Below are 17,520 nucleotides of genomic sequence, written 5' to 3'. Positions count from 1 at the left end.
ATCTTTTAATTTCTATTAAAACAATTTACAGAAAATAAATTGTTTTGAGAAGACCAAGACTGGCAGGATTACTTAGGAAGGTAAATTAATTGGGAAATGGAAAAGTCATGAAAGAAATTTTTATTTTTTACAATGCACTGCAACATTTTCAGAAAGAGATGCAAATATGTTATGTGGGTGAGGCCAATATAGCATACGTGTTTATTGCAGGAGCTGATTTTCCCCCCCTCAAAGTGTGTTCAAAAAAAGAAGCATAATAGAGGAAGAAATGGGTATTAGCTGAATTGAATTTATGTCATTGAGTCAATTTAATGTGGGTTCTGCTGTAATTATCAGGAAATGCCTGAAGTTGTAATATGGATACAAGAAAATCACTGGACTGCTGCTAGTCTCCAATAGCTTTTACCCAAATTCCTGGCAAGTTAGCCAGAACACACAGCTGCCAAAAAGGTGTTGTGAAAAATCTTAACATGGAAGCCAGAAAACTATATGATCCTCAAAGGCAAAAGACCTCCTCGGCAGACCACTTGTCCTGCTTGGAGGGTTTTGGAGGAAAGTAATAGTGGAGATATGCTGCGTGAACAACTCAGGCACTAGCAGCCCAAATCCAGCTGCCCGATACTGGAGTTAAGTGGAGCGCTACAGACCACTGCTGACACTGAATTCCAGGATGGGAATTAGATTAACATGTAATAATAGCTTGTAATAACAGGTCTGCAGAAAAAAAAACAAGACAGGAAGATCAACAGTTCAAAGAAAGACTTCAATGGAAGTCACAGACTGTGGTATGTTCCATGCTTCTAAACAAAGTAAGGATAGAAATGACTACTTGAGCTGGATTTAGGACTAAGTACTGGATGAAAATAGTTACAAATATTCCAATCCACTCACCAACTTTTTTTTCCTAGAGTTTTTTAACAGAATGACAAGGAGCTTTAAAAAAGGGGACTAAATTTTACTTTGTAATTCCTTGGCAAAAAGCTGTCTTCATTGAACGTATTTTTTTCTCCATCCCTGAACCTTAATCAGTGCATACCCAGAACAATGCTAAGCGGCTGGCCATTGACACCAAATCAGCAGACTCACGGCCTGAAGGACTGGGGATTCTACTTTGCCTACCCCTATTTTCTTCTCCCTGTTATAACCCTCCTATCCTCTCTCTTGCCTTTCCTGATCCAGCTGCCTCCTGCCCAAACTTGAAGAAAGGAGGTGGGTCCTGTTTTTCTGTCAGGAGGGTCTGACAAAAAAATATATATTTGGTCAAGTATCTATCCAAAATGTGGAGCATTTTAGGAGGCCTAGAACAATTGGTACATGGCTGACTTCCAGCTCCTGGCATACCTGAATGGGAGGCATGTTCACCTTCAAACCTACAGTCCCCTAACAGAAAAATAGGTTTCTTTATCTCTGTGCTGTTTTGTATTTCTCTAAACTGTAGGAAAAGTAAGCACATTCTCACATACAATATCAAAATAATCAACGCAGAACTTGGCAGAAGAAATATTTTTCCTAAAATAGCATCAATTGACAAAAGAGGAGAGCCTGATAGCTTCTTTCTGGCAAAATTACTGATTTATTATTATTTTTCTTTCATAGTCATTCAAGTTTTACATGAAAAACTGCTTTCTTTTGTTTCTGATTTTCATATGCGTAACCTAAATAATAAATTTTCAGACTCCCACATGACCTTTTCTATGTGTTAGCAATAGATTTAATTGTAATCCAGGAGTTTAGTAAAAATACCCAAATTTCAGAGGTTTAGTGAAACGGGAGCCACCAGTGACCAGGATTTGGAGTACTTATTTAGAAGAAAACTTTTCAAGAATTCAAAAACGTCATTTTTTTAAGGAAGACTGACTTGTTTGATACCTCAGCAAACACATGAAGAGACTAATGGCAGTTAGCAGATAATGGTGTAACTACTGACTAAAAAGTTAGTGGTTTTATTGAGTGTAATGAGGACTGAAGTTCAGAGTCTGATACAGAGCCCAGCAGTGCCTATTAAAACCTGATGATATACATTTATCAAGGTGGAAGAAAAATTGCAAAATCATCCCTTTCTGAAACTAATGTTTATAGAGTACCTCTAGTTTTACAACACACTGCTATCAAATTGCCCTTTCTTTTTTCTAGGTATAGATACAGAGTAAATGTTAAAATCTAAAACAATAATTTTACTGGAATGATCAAAGCTTAAGTGTTTATGACACCTAGCTGTCAATTGTATGTGGAAAAAACCTTCTTAGTGGATACAAAAGTCAGCAATGGAGATTTGGGATGACCACATAAGAAGTAAATAGCGTCTTTCTGATGTGGTGGAAGGAAAGCCAAGTATTTATGTGAAAAGATGCAGTATCCATGTTTTGGAGCTCAGGTTTGGAAGGGCATTTCAAATGGAGAAGCCACTGACTATACAGAGGATGCAGAAGCATTTTGAAACATGATGGATTCCTTGAACTGGCCACATGCAAACACTGCAGGGAAGCCATTTTCAGAATCATGTTGAAAAGTGATGATTTTTCACAGCTGTTCTTGAGAGGGCACAAGTTTATTCAGAAGAAAGTTCTGATCTGTAGTATTCTACAGCACAAAATAATGAATGTGGAGTTGTTGTTTTTTCTATTTTTTAAGAAAATCCCTCTGTAATATCAAAAAGGATGAAGCTGTGTGAAGTTTTAGAGTAAAGCCCTTTTCAAAAGAGAGACCCCTAGATATATACGTTACAGCAAATGGTAACCCCAGCTTGACTGTTATGTACATCTGAGGAAACAGCTAATTGGTTTTCACTATGCCCAAGTGAATCCTTCATATTACTTAGATCTCTACAGAAAGTAGAGAAAATTAATTCCAAAGGAAAGTTGTATTGTTCAGTTTGTTTGCTTGTTTTCTTAAAGCAAACAATTCAGACTTGTCCCCTAAATATTACAGAGTAACTTTTAAAAAGTGATGTCCAAAAATTCTCATTCAAAATGAAGATTTTAGAAATCCCAAACTATAAAGGGGTGATTTGGAGACTGTGTTTCCTACAGTAAGTAAGGAAGGAACTCAGAAATTTCTATTTAAAATCTGGAATCTGAAAACAGTCCACAGGTGTTCAGTTCTGAGTTTCAAACTGAGTACCTAGTTCCATAATAATGTGTTCTAAGAGAAAACACCATCTTCGAGGTTGACATTGGATTCTTTAATTGTTGTAGTGACTTCTGATTTAGATTTAACATACTTACCACTTCCCAGTGCCATTTTTATTCTTTCAGATGTGTGACTATCCTTAGGGACATTTGCCTTAAGGTTTATTAGTTCAATTAGTTTGACATAGGTAATGTATCAAATATGACATGGTGGCAGTGCCACAGATTTCTTAGGAATGCCCTTTGCTGGAGATAAAATGATCAGAAGAACTCAAGTAGAGATGGAAACTTTTCATGAGGCTCAGCTGTAAAACTGAACAATATCTACAGGGTGATAAGGAAGCACAATTAAGGATTTTGCCTTGAAGTACCTTCTTATCTCTCTTATCTCTGGATCTAGACTCCTTCAGTCCATATATCCCAGTGTAGGTCATACTATGGGTACAATTGAGATGAGGAACAAAACTCCACATGCAAAAATACTTTTCAACAATTATCAGCAGTTATTGATTAACATGCATAGTTCACTGGAATAATTAGTAACTGAATTATAGAATTAATGGCAAAATATGTTCTATCATATTTTACAGGTTCTTGTAGTATTTTCTTTATATCCCTTTTGATTTCATCCTTCCTCAGTTCAACAGGATTCTTCTATACAAGAAATTCCTGTATTTGCATTCTGTCTTGACTTTCCATCCTTTGCAAGGCTCTTCATTCTTTGCTTCGTAGTCACAAAAAGTGTGTGATTTAAACTAAATCTATATGAGTTTAAAGTTCTGTGAACTCTTCCAAGTCTTCATCTACAAACATAAATTGTATTTTTGTAAAATAAATATTATTTTATACTTTATGGGGATCTGGGATATATAGGGAGCTTTGCATATGTGAAACAGAAACAAGAATGATACCTCAGCTTCCTTTGTGGGAAAATTCAATATTCAGAAATATTTGCGTGTGCTGGATCTCTGAAAAATTTAGTTAGGGATGTGTACTTACACAACTATATTGATAATACATACATATATATACATAGATGCATATATATGTATAAATAAAATTCAATTTTGCCAAAAAGTTCTTTTCAGAAGTTCACAATTTTGAACATAATCAATTAAAGGACCAGTAGAAGTTTCATTAAAAGGACAGAAATTCCCAGTACAAAAAAGACAGGGATCTCCTGGAAAGAGTTCAGCAGAGGGCCACAAAGATGATACGGGGCCTGGAGCATCTTCCCTATGAGGAAAGACTGAGAGACCTGGGTCTGTTCAGCCTTGAAAAGAAGACTGAGACGGGATATTATCAATGTTGATAAATATCTTAAGTGTGGGAGACAGAGCGATTTGGCCAACCTCTTTTCAGTGGTTTTTGGGGACAGGACAAGGGGCAATGGCCACAAAATGGTTCACAGGAAGTTCTGCACCAATATGTGAAAGAACTTCTTCATGGTGAGGGTGATGGAGCACAGGCTGCCCAGGGAGATTGTGGAGTCTCCTTCTCTGGAGATATTCAAGGCCCATCTGGACACCTCCCTGGGCAACCTGCTCTAGGGAACCTGTTTTGGCAGGGGGGTTGGACCCGATGATCTCTTGAGGTCCCTTCCAACCCCTACAATTCTGTGATTCTGTGAAATACAGGCAACAAGATTGTTTTACACTGCAAAAGTCCCACAACACTTTTTAAAGGAAGCTTTATAGAGCTTGAACACAAAGTACTAACTCATACTCTAATGAGAATCATGTTTTTCTGTTTTTGTTTTTGTTGTTTTTTTTTTGTTGTTGTTGTTGTTTTTAAGAGTAAACACCCCACATAACAATAAAGCAACAAACACCTCTTTATATAATTCAAGATATTTACAATATACCCGGGTTTGGCAATGTAACGTGTCACACTGCGAAGTGCTAGCAGCATAGTTTGAGCACACATTTCACAATTACACCGAAGCAACATTGTTGCATCCATCACCATCTATTCTAATACATTTACTGAGCACAGAGTCCATAAACATTTACAGAACACTCTAGTTCAGCAGAAGCCAAAACTGACAAAAAAATATTTCATTTAATTTCAGATGTAGAAGCCAATGCTTTACTTCAGAAACAACACCGCAGCTAGCAGGAACTGTTACTACCTCATAAATTTTGCCTTAAACTACAGCTTGTGCCACAGAGGGACACATTCATTTGCTAAAAATCAAACACAGTTTACTGAATGTCTGATCCAATGTAATATAAAATTACCCACTATAACAACTGACTTGTACATAGTTACTGTACACAGGAAAAGCTCTGGATAGTGACAGAAAAAAATTGATGAAAGGTTCTTCACAAAGACCCATGCTTTCCTTTAATAAGCAATCATATGCTGATGCACAAAAAAATAATAGGCACAGTATGGTGTGTTACGAAGTCAATCATGTGAATTTAGAGAACATATTTTTACATTACTACACGGCTAATCTTTCACTGACACAATTTTCCCCTCTGGAGATTGGGGATAAAAAATATTAATTACTTGTACTGTGTTTGCTGACATGAAGGAATTATATATCTGTAGGGAAACATGTTGATGGTACAATAATTTAATAAATTATATGAATGATTTCACTGAGCATAATTGTACGTTCAGGATGACTAACACAATCCCTGAAATGTGCAGCTGAGTCACAACACCACTACAATGTCCCACCAACAAGTATAGTAGATAAAATACGAAGATTGGCCCAAACTTATACTCCAGAGCATCTCACCCTGAATTTTGACAGAAAGGCTAAAGCTGCATCTAAACCTTGTGACATGGACTCAGTGAGGTACATGGAGTTCTTTCTCACTTATTCATAAACACTTGTTTACTTTAAGACTTCACTTTCTGTGAATCCTGTCACCATTAACTTTGCTTTCACATGGCCTTATCTGAGGCTTCATGTTTGTTTCCACCACCATGAGCCAGGTTATCGGTTCCATTCCAGTGACTTTGTGTTAAAAGCACCCCTCACTTTTGCACTTATTCAGTCAATGTTGCAGGACTGTCAATCTAACACAGGTATCAGATGGGCACATGAGTGTCTATCGACATCCAAAGCCCTGGCAAACCTCAACTAGTGGACAGGTTCTCAGCTCATTGCTATCAGGCCAGTACACACCAGTCCCAGAAGCTGCAGCCCTAAGAGAGGCTGTCTCCAAGCCCCAGTACTGGCACACGTGGCAGGCATGGTTCTGTTATACTGGAAGATATTGACTGGAGAAAACTTATGTTTTCAAACACCTAATGCTGATTAGTATTTATAAAGCTATTTAGAGATGAAAGTGCTATGAAAGTGCAAAGTGTCTTTAATAGATTTACATAAATAATCAAAAAGTACTTTAAAAATCTTCCTTCTTTCAGAAATACCAATTCTGTCACTGTTTTCAATAATTTCATAATACACAGGAGAATGTGTAGGGCTTCAATATACATTTTACTTGTGTTCTGCATTATTCCATCAGTAAGGGAAACTTTGTAGGCAAGGGGGAGTGCAACAGAGATTTCAAAAAGGATATTCTGTATGTCCTACACTGTAAAGTAGATAGACTGTGTCCATCATGATTTATAGTCAGTTCTGATTTGTACTATCGTCACGATCACATATATTTTTAGAATTTCCTTCTGAGGCATTGGGAAATGGAGAAATACAAATTTGGGTATTTGCTAACTATCACCATTTTTTAGATGACATTGACTTGCATGATGGAATGAGATGGGGACAGGATTCTTTATATATAACATTCATTATCTATTTCCTCCCCTCTGAGCCCTTCCTCTGTCCCCCAAAAACTCATCCTTATGCTGGAAATTTTAGAATTAGTACATGCTCCATTGCTTGCTCCATTGAAAAATAAATAGACAATACACTAGAAAGGAACAAAGGAACTATAAGAAGAAACAGTTCTGTGCTACAGGGAGATTTGCTGGATGACCTGACCTGATGACTCGATAGCAATCACACTCTAATATCTATTTGTTTATAAGATACCTACACTTTCTCAGGCTGAAAGAAAGAACAGAAGACCCCAAACATAATATCTGTAATGCAGATCTACTGCATAATCACAAATACCCTGTGCTGTTTACAGCAGCCACTGAGTTCTTTATCCCAAGCACACTATTTTAATGCACAACATCACTTTTTTGCTGACTGTTTTTTTAACCCCTAGACATATAAAGGAATAGCTTTGACAAGACAGAATTACAGCCCATTTATTAGGCTATGTCAGTATCTATTTTTCCCTTTATCGCTTATATAAGAGCAGTTACGGCAGTCTGGTATTGCCCTGCCAGTATAGTTTCTCTTCCACTTTTTTCTTTTTCCACTGGCAGAAAAGCAGCATCTTAAAAGTTTTCCTGAAAGTTTTGTTACAGAGAGCATAACAAATGGGGTTAACAGTGCTGTTCACATAGCATAGCCAATATCCGAGGTGCCACAGTTTCAGGGGAATGCAGTCAGAGCAGAATGTGGAGATCAAAACCATTATATTGTAGGGAGTCCACGTGATGATAAAAGCCAAAAGAATGGCACTTAAAGTCTGTGCTGCTTTGCGTTCCTTTATAAGAACCATCCTTTTCCTTTTGGTGATTTGGTTATTTATATTTGGATCCATGCTTTTGATGGAAGGATCCTTTGATAGAGCAGCAGAACAAGGAGTTATTTTTACTTTACGGCAACCATTGTTGGCTTCCTGAGTGCCATCAGCCTTAACCACCAAGCGGAATTTATAGGCCACACATTTTTTATTTTTTTGGCCTTTGGCAGGTGATAAAAAATATTTCTGGGTCTCAAAATCATTTTCTTCAGTTTGGTCTTTGACAACAACATCCTTACTCTCCCTTTCATTAAACTCTTCTTCGTTATCTTTAGATGGACTTTTGTAAGCTACTTGGAAAACTGAATCAGTGGCAAGTTTATCCTCTTCTTCTGAAGATGCATAGCTGCTGCAGGTGGTTAACTGGTCAGCCTTAGACCAGTCGTTGCAAGTACTCGCTGCCTGAGATGCTTTCACTGTAGCTGATGTACTTCGACTAGATGAAGACCAGGAAGCCTGACATCTCTCTCTTTTGACTAAATTTTGTTGCTTGCAACTGAAACAAGACTTCAGAAGAGCTTTCTGAGGCTTTATCATCTCAAACTCTGCCACAGATTCAGAACCCTGAAGTTCAGCAAGGTCCTTGGTACGTTTCTCCGTCTCTTTATAGATGCGGCAATACAAAATGGTCATCACTGACACTGGAATATAAAAAGCAGCAATTGCAGTACCAAAGGTGATAATGGGCTCATATAAAAACTGTATCTGGCATTCCTCGGGTGGTACTGTTCGTTCACCAACAAAATACTGCCAGCACAAGATAACAGGTGCCCACAATACGAAGGAAATTAGCCAAGCTAGACCAATCATGATGCCAGCTCTTTTGGGTGTGCGTTTAGCCCTGTATGTTAAAGGCCTTGTGATGGAAAAATATCTGTCAAAGCTGATGACTAGAAGGTTCATTACTGAGGCATTGCTAGCTACATAATCCAGCGCTAGCCACAGATCACATGCCAGACTTCCAAGAGACCAATGGCCTATGAGTATATAAGATGTATAGAGGTTCATAGAAAATATTCCAATGATGAGGTCTGCACAGGCAAGGCTGAGCAAGTAATAATTGTTAACGGTTTTGAGCTGACTGTTAACCTTGAAGGATATCATTACAAGAATGTTTCCCACTATGGTTATTAAGCTTACAATTGCAGTTACAGTGGCAATAGTAATAACTTCCCAGAGGCTATGCCCTTCTAACTGTTTATGGTTGATGGATGAACTGTTTATAACAGTAGAATTGCTGAATAAATTTACTTCCATTCTTGTTCTTGGTCTATTGTCATGAGGATCTTGACTGTTGCATATTGTTTTCTGCACTTGAAAGTATTCTTTTGGAGACAGCTGTAAAGATCAAAGGAAAAAAAAAGTGAAAAAGAAAGCAGCTCATTAAATAGCATAGACTTCCATTAAAGTTACCATGAAACACTTGTAAAGCAGTCTATCAAATTATTTGTGTTTTCTTTCTGCACTGTGATTGTTTCTACAGTTGTGAACATAGGTAAAACACACAAATGTATATTCGAGGACAATGTACTCTAGCACCTTATGACATTTCTAAATATGATCAAAACAATTATTGTTTCATAAGATGTTCGATCATGCCAGCTCTTACGTTTAGAATACCTTAGGAGACACTCTACATATTCTTAGAGACAGACATTTAAAGCTTTGCAGTGTAGTGAGACAGTGAGTGACAGTGTTGTTCCTTACAGTACTTTGTAGAAGGCACGTCAAGATTTCAGAAATTGTCTTTGGAAAAATTAGGGAAGTCATTGTTTTGAAACCATCAACAGAAAGGTAAAAAGAGGGAACTGAGGATGCATGGGGAGAAAGGAACCATGCTGGCATAGCGGCATGGGGAAACAATCAGGTGTTAGAAGTGCTTGGGGCAATGGACGGGGAATTTTTGAGTTAAGCAAGTTGGCAAGGCCAAAAATATGTTTTTGGAAAAATAAGTGAGGCAGAAAGGACTTTTCTTAATTGGAAGATCTTGGGACAGAGGAGACTGGTGAGGTGTGGAAGTGCAGTTTGGGTAGACAGGTGAGTAAATGATAGGGTTGAGGATAGAAAGGAGTAAACTGAAGAGGAATCATCAATGGATGACCACAGTGACAAACAATGCAACAAAAAAAATTTAATGCTGTAGATTGCATATGCGGCAGAAAGAGGAAATGGAACCACTGTCACTCTATTAATGAATACATCTCTGATGTCCATACAGTCTCCCTAATATGGTGTAATTCTTCACTGCTTTTTTCTCGTTCCTGTAAATGCATGCCTGAATTAGGCAATTTGGTTCTTTCACAGACCTCTGAAGTTTTTTAAGTCATTCCATCATATCAGATGATGATAATCACTTGTTTGATGCTTAATCTTGTTAGGCCGTATAATTTTGGAATAATCATATAGTTGTTAGATTTTGAAGTCAGAAATGGAAGATAAAATATTAGTAGTTTGTTTACTGAGCATCTAGCCAGTAAAAATCAGGTAAGATCCCCTTTTTTCACAGCAGGTATAGGTTCAGCTAAAACTATCACATAGATCACTTATTAAAGTCTAACTCTAAGTCTTCAGGGTTCTCTCTGTACAAGATCTCTATTTTGTGGTTCTTTCTATCCATCCATACCCCTACTCTGTTTTTTCATCTTTCATCCTAACTCTCAAAACATCGTTTTATTCAGTCTTGGCAAGTGTCTTGCATTAACTGCAAGCTTTCACAGCCTGTCCTTTTCCCACTTGTCATCATGTATTTTTATACCAAGTAGTTGGCTGCTGAATATATCAATATCAGCTGAATATATCAATATTTTATAGCCACTTGTTGAAGTTTCAGAAAAGCATCTAATTTTCTTTCATTGTCCTTTTATTTTATTTTATTTTATTTTATTTTATTTTATTTTATTTTATTTTATTTTATTTTATTTTATTTTATTTTATTTTATTTTATTATTTTATCTTATTTTATTTTATTTTATATTTTCCGCTTCATTCACTTTTGTTATTCAGTATCTCCTAAGTATCCACAAATGTATACTATATTTCTTCCTCAAACACTCCATAATGATTATCTCTTTTTGCGATGAAATTCAATACTGGTAAGCTGGCTGGTATACTGGTACCACTGGCTATCATACTAACCAAAATGGTGCTCCTCCATCTGTATCTGTCTCTTTGTCATCTCCTGTCTTATATTTAGATGTTCATACAAGTGTATTATGTTTATGCACGATGCATGTCGAGACTAGCTCAATGGGATTCTAGTTCATGTGTAGGCCTTGCAGCCTAGCAATAATCATAATATATGCATGTTGACCATCTGTATGCTTGGCTCCTGTGGCCTCAAGAGCCAGTCTAGCAGCCAAGAATAGCTGAAGTGCCACTGCAGTCCTAACGAGCCCCAAGTGAGGAAAGAATTTTCATCCTGGTTCTGTAATCAACAGATGTCTACTAGAAAAAAGGAGAGGGAGGCCCTCACTTCTCACCTTCTTCATAACAGCTCATACCAGTGAAGGAGCTGACCTTGGACTCAGCCAACTAAGCTTGAACTTAAGTCACCAGAGCTCCTAGAAGGGGGATGTGCTCCATGCCCCAACAGGTAACATAACTGAAACGCTACCGGTGCTCTACCAGGCTTTTTGTGCAAGTTGCAAGACTTCACGAAAGGCTTGAGACAGTCTTAAAAAAACGTGAGCTATGAATGTCAAACAGGCACATGGATGAACCTCTAATTGGCTGCCTTCTACATTTGCCTAACACCTGGGGTTGAGCGGTCGGTTAGTATGATTATAGGAGATTGTTTGAACTTCTGCCTCCACCCCCCCCCCCTTTTTTTTTTCCCTAATGATGCCATCTTTCTCAAAATAATAGAGAATAGAAATTGTGATGCTTTGTCTTTTGTCATAGGTAGCAAGGATGCTCCCTTCTTAGGTTTCTTGCCCTGTCTAAAACTAGGAATTAGGAGGAAAGACTGCTGAAGCTATCCCATATGGACTGCAGACCACAGAGCAAAAGGAGTAGAAATTGGTGTTGCCCCAACACGATTGTTCTTGGTTTGAAATGACTTTTGGTAAGGGCAACAGATAATATGGTATAGAAATTTTAATTCATGTATAAATGGAAGTCAGAGGTGTATTGTGAAGGTTAAGTGCATCACAAAGGGAGCCCAAAATAAAACATTTGGGGGAGATGCTAACAACTCATCTCAGTGGTTCTCATTTACAGTGGTTCTCTCTTGTATTATGTGAAACTTTTTTTTTTTGAAGGCTTTTTACATTCCTTCCCTACTTATTTTCTTTCTACGTGCCACTCTTACTGCAACAGGGTGCAAGTAATACAAACCTTCATGTTCACCTACTATTTTTTTCAGATACATTTTGCTTTCTCTGGTGTTGTTCTTCATGCTTGGTATGAGCTCTCTATAATCAATGACAAAAACTTAGTCATTATCACCAGGTAAAACACTCATTATCATCATGTTCCCTCCCTAATGGATTGTTTTACTATGATGCCTATAAAAATTGACAGAAGCTAAGCTGCTAGCATGAAAAGATCTCTTCTTGGCATTTTGACCACTCTCATCATCTCCTCATGCCGCATCATCTTTTGTCTCGTACTTCCGTGCTAATACTTTGTGGTGTTACCTTTTGTTCTCTATTTGTGTATCACTCAAGGCAATAGTGTCTGTGAGTGGGACTTATGTGTGCTATGGTAACATAATTTATGTTAATTGTCTATCACAATAGATGATAATAATAGGGAGATCAAAATTAATTTACAAACTCTACATGCACATGTACAATATCATGACTTTGCTATCTGTCTCATAATTATTGATGCATGAACCTCACACTTATGAGTTGTAATGATATTTGCTATTTGTTGCCAAATATTACGGATATTTTTTTTCATACTAGCTGTAAGTACTAATTACTGTGAGTTGTTAAATTTGTGCATATAGTCAGCTTACAGTTATCTGCAGGCAGATTGTTCATGTCACAGATAAATTGTGCCACAGATGCAAGCACAGCTTGGGTTCGATAGGGTTTATTAGCTCTAGCTCAGCGCTAGGTCTGCCAGGCCTGTGCTGGCTGCACATGGAATCATTTGGATGTCTGTGCAACGTGCTTGCTAGTGCAGCTCCCCATTACTTGATTTATTTGCTTGCGTGTGGCACCGCAGTCATGCTAATTTTACTGGTTTGCTGAGCATTGTGCCCCAGAAGCAGCCCTTACCATGGGCAGTGGCAGAGCAGAGACACTAGAGCCCATGATTTCACAGTGTGGGAGTTCTGGCAGCATTTTTGCTGTAAGGATTACCGGGTTTAAAAACTCCGCAAAAACAGATTGATATTTTAATGTGTACTGTCAAGTGACAGCATGTGCAGTAAAACCAGTGGAGCAAGCGTGATGGAGGGGAACTGAGGAACCTCCCTGGGCCCAAGATGGGCGCTGTAGCTCAGACACAGCCGTACAAACTAGCCTAGCTATAAAGGACAAAGCTGTTCCCCTGTCCGTCGTCTGTGTCCTCCACACTTTGGGAGTGTGCAGGATCACTTTCCAGGCTTTCTGTCACACAGGCTTGCATACAACCAGCTGTCAGCCTGGGCTGGGTTACTTTTTTTGCCTCACGTAATACAGAACACTAACTTTACTCGGCTTTCACCAAGGTGTCTATTTTCTGAACACGGAATACATTGTTGTTTGTCTTAAGCATGTGTGGAAAACTTGAGATTTGCGACGGGCCTGCAGGCCGGGCGGAGGTAACCGGGCCTCGGCGGCGCGGTGCCCGCGCGGCCTCACGCGAGCCGCCCCTGCGGCCGGTGCCGCCGCCGCGCGGCGCCGCCATTTCCCTCTGCCGGCCTCCGCCACCGGCCTCTTTCCGGGAGTAGGCGGGGACCGGCGCGGCACAGGCCGGCCCGGCCACAGGCGGTGCGCTGCGGAGCGCTGCGGCACGGCCCGGCCATGCAGCCGGAGCGGGGCGGCAGCCGGCCCCGCAGGGAAGGCGGGCGGCACGGTCGGAGGCGGCCGGGCGGCGCGGAGCGGGCGGCCGAGCCGGCGGCTGAAAGCAGCGGCGGAGACGGCCACGGCCGAGGAGGAGCCGGGGGCCGGGGAAGAGGCGGCGCTCACGGGCACCGAGGAGGCGGGGGTCGGGGCAGGCGAGAGCCCCGGGGCCGCGGGGCAGCACCGCCGCCTGCCGCCCACCACCACGACCGGCGGGTAAGGAGGAGGAGGAGGAGGAGGAAGAGCAGAGCCCGCCCTCCGCGGCACGGGAGGGGGGGGAGGCGGGGCCGCTGCCTCCCCTCGGTGGGGCCGGGCGGGCTCCGCGGCCTCTCGCCGCCCCGTGGCGTGGCTGAAACGTGTGTGCTGGGGAGGGAGCCGGGATGGGGCTTCGGGCCAAACCCGCTTGTACAGTGAAGCACGAGCCTCGTTTGGGAAATGCAGCGCTGTTTGCAAATAGAGATGATGAACTGATGAGCGTTTTTGACGCAGTTGATTACAAGTTGAAATGAGCGCGTGTCTTGTCCAGCCAGTGGTACTGGCAATGAAAACACGGGGACGTGCTCAGCCTGCAGAGTGGGTATCTGATTCACCCGAACACGTCGTCACTGATCCCACTTGAAGCCTATGCTTTGGCTAAATAGAAAGTATTTTAACAGGTTAAAGGTAACACAAACGTGCCTACCGCCTACCTGTACCACAACTACACTGTCAGTTTGCTCTGGAGATGTTAAAATGCTCTATGCAACCCACCGTAGTACGAGATCAACACTATACCTTTAAAAAATAATTTATAATAGAATATTCTAATTTGGGGATAAGTGCTTTGACAGTATGACATTCAGATTGTCTTGTTTTCTTTAGCATTGGTCAAACAAGAAATCATGATTGGCCCTGGAATGGCAAAAAGATTGCAATCCCAACCTAATGCTGATTGGTGTTGGCAGCACTGGGAGTCCTAATGTAGACAGGCCAGCTGCTACCCCATTTTCAGGATCAGGTTGATTAGATTCACTGTGACTTTTATGATGCCGTGGCTTCAGTTGGACCCAGCCAATGTTTTATCTGTATTAGAACACCCATGGTTGCTGATGGGTTTCAAAAATTGCAAAATATTTGGCCTCTTGTCACTGCAGTCAGATACATTTTAGCACTCATTTTAAGCAGAAAAATGCAGCTGGATTGATACTGTTACCTAGAGCACTAGTTGGCAATTTCAGTTGTTCGCAATACAGATTTCTGATTTCATACTGATGTGTGCAGACAGGTTTGGATTCTGGATATGAAACAGTAGTGCTCCCTCATGAGCCACAGAGGCATAGGGTAGAAGTTTAGTACCGGTATTAGCTGAAAAAAGCATCCCGAGTTGATTTTGAGTTGTTGGTCTGTTTCTAAGTTAAAACACATCTATATCTATGTTCTCTCCAGTAGTGCTGTAATTGTCCCAGCATGACACGTTTAATAATTTAAAAGATTTACTCAGTAAGGGAATCAAACATCATATGTATGCTTTTTCATCTGGATTATTGTTCGAAGTATTTTAGGAAGCAGTTCAAAGATTTTTTTGGGGGGCAATTTACAATACGTTTTGCCTGATCACTGTGTTACTGACTTTGATATACTCTTCACTGCCTAGCGCAGTGACTTCATTTGTTTGTATGGGCTGCGCGTTTAAAAGTGAAGCAAGATCTAAGGGTTTCCCAGAGCTCCACTAATCAACATTTAAGCATCATGCTTGTCCTACGCTGGAGTCTTTTGGCATTAAGCACCATATACTTTTGTAGCACACCTGTCACAGACCTTGCATTTACTGACGTGCTCCCAGTGATCTAGCCATAGTGTCGACAGCTGTGGCAACCTGCAGCTGGTGATGCCTAGTGTTAGTCTGAGCCAGCCTGAATGTTTACCCCTTACAAAACGGAGGTCCTTCTTGCTCTCTATTTTTCCATCTGTGCGGTAACGTGAGATCTCTTGTAGTATTTTTGATATAAGCTAGGCTGTGTTTCTGAATGGATCCAGCCCATAACTGGCAGGAAATTGCCCCGTTTTATTTCTCGCTCTGTTCAGTGAGGTCGCTTGTTTTAGACAAGTGCACCAGCTCAGCGAGAGGGAGCCTGACCCAGAGTAAGCGGTATGTGTGAGAGGGAACCCTGCTGGTTTTCAGCTGCAGGGGGTCTGAGCTTTTCAAGTGGTGATGTGTAAATTTCACACCTGGAGAGCCAGGTAATAATACTTGTAGTGTGAGTGGTTTATCCCATCACTTTTCTGACTGTGTGCTGGGAACCCAGAGCCTTCTGTGAAAAATCTTTGTTTGTTTTTTTTTTTTTTTTTTCAAATGGGCCTTGAAATTCCCTGGAGTAGGGAGGTGGAGGACACTGAAATTTTGTAATATGTAGGGTTTTGTAGGGCAATTTCAGCCCTTTTGCTTTCCAGGGTAAAATTTGTGAAAGATTATGCTGCATTTCCCCAGTGTTGGTGTTGGTTTGGCATTTTGGAGGAATTTTCTTACTAGATTAGGATTCTTCTAGCATTGTGTAATCAGAATTGAGATAATCTGGTATTATAGCCTGAAAAAATATCATTTAGAATCATAATTAAAAGTTATTAAAATATAAATTTTAATTTATTTCTACCTTATTTGTTTATAAAACTATTGCTGCTAAGCTAGATATTGAAGTACTTTGTGATTACTGGACCTTTAGTTGTTGTCTGAGATTATTTTTTTTTAATATCTTCAATTATGAAAAGCTTTAAAACAAAATCTACATCAAATTGCATTAAAATAACTGGATTTGGATTTGTTGAGCCTGCTATAGACAGAGCAGTAAAATGCAAGTAAAAGTATAGGTGAATGGGTTTAGGAAAGCATCATAAGAGTGTCAGTAACACCAAACTTCATTAAAAAACTTGGAAATACCTACCAATTTTTAGGGTGAGCTAGAAATTGGCGTGAAATTGCATAATGTTTTGGCAGTAATATTCCTTAGTAATTTGCATTCATTTGAAACCAATATTCGTCTTCAAAATTTGTCTTTTCGATGTTTTAATTTAGTGGATCCTGAGCCTGTTTTTGAAGCTACGGGAGGTTGTTATTTTTTGACCTGCACAACAGGGATAAGAAAGCACAGTGGTGGTGTCATGTTAGCATCTCAGGTTTCTGTGGGCCAGTGAATGCTGGACACCACTTTATATGTTTGTACACTATTGTAAGCATGCTGTAATTCTTTTTATTTTAGTAATAGCTGTGCTGCTTTCAAATCCTGCCAAGACCCAGTACTTGCTGAGTCAGTTCTCTCCCTCTCTGCTGGATGATAATGTAGAAGGAGATCAGGGTGCTATTTGTTTATAAATAATAGACTTACTCTTGTGATGGGTTTAGATGTGGATCAAAATCTTTAAAACTTTCATGATTACTACCAGCTATTAAGGAAATAGCTTTCTGAGGAACTCCACAGTGCTGTTTAAGCAAGATTCTGCTTCTCATGGAAGTGTGGAATTGGCTTAGGAACTGGGAGGAAAAGTGCTCATTTCTTGTGAAAAAGAAAAAGCATAGCACTTGTTCAGCCTTATAACTAGCATGCACATTGATTTAACTGGCTTGAATGCTGAAGATTTTGCATCCTTGTTTCAAAAATAGTATTAATCTGAAGTCTGATTATGACCAGCTGGTTTACCAAATGGCAGACTTCTTTGCAGATCTGTCAGCTTGAATAATTTTATGTTGCTTCTGTCTGTTTTAACTTATCTAATCTATGTTAAATAAATAGAACACATTTGCAA

At 39.8% G+C, this 17,520-nt stretch overlaps 2 protein-coding genes across 3 annotated transcripts in view; one reads left to right on the top strand and one right to left on the bottom strand.

The window, feature by feature from the left end:
• Positions 1-4,947: 4,947 nt before the first annotated feature.
• The window catches only part of CHRM5 (cholinergic receptor muscarinic 5), a 56,606-nt gene continuing 44,033 nt past the window's right edge, over positions 4,948-17,520 (bottom strand). Inside the window, exons 1-2 of one of the 2 annotated variants that reach the window (XM_083839389.1) lie at positions 12,083-13,476; positions 4,948-9,085 (exon numbers count right to left, since the gene is read on the bottom strand). In XM_083839389.1, coding sequence (XP_083695515.1) covers positions 7,418-9,085; positions 12,083-12,088 — 1,674 coding nt within the window. In that variant the 5' untranslated portion in view covers positions 12,089-13,476 and the 3' untranslated portion in view covers positions 4,948-7,417. Of the gene's footprint in view, positions 9,086-12,082; positions 13,477-17,520 lie in introns of those variants that run through there. The other variant, XM_083839390.1, reaches the window with a different exon arrangement.
• The window catches only part of AVEN (apoptosis and caspase activation inhibitor), a 103,236-nt gene continuing 99,337 nt past the window's right edge, over positions 13,622-17,520 (top strand). Inside the window, exon 1 of the mRNA XM_083839391.1 lies at positions 13,622-13,959. Coding sequence (XP_083695517.1) covers positions 13,705-13,959 — 255 coding nt within the window. The 5' untranslated portion in view covers positions 13,622-13,704. The remainder of the gene's footprint in view (positions 13,960-17,520) is intronic.

This window comes from Anser anser (assembly GCF_964211835.1).
Source record: "Anser anser genome assembly, chromosome: 5".
Lineage (NCBI taxonomy): Eukaryota > Metazoa > Chordata > Aves > Anseriformes > Anatidae > Anser > Anser anser.
This window is presented reverse-complemented; position numbering and strand designations above follow the sequence as displayed.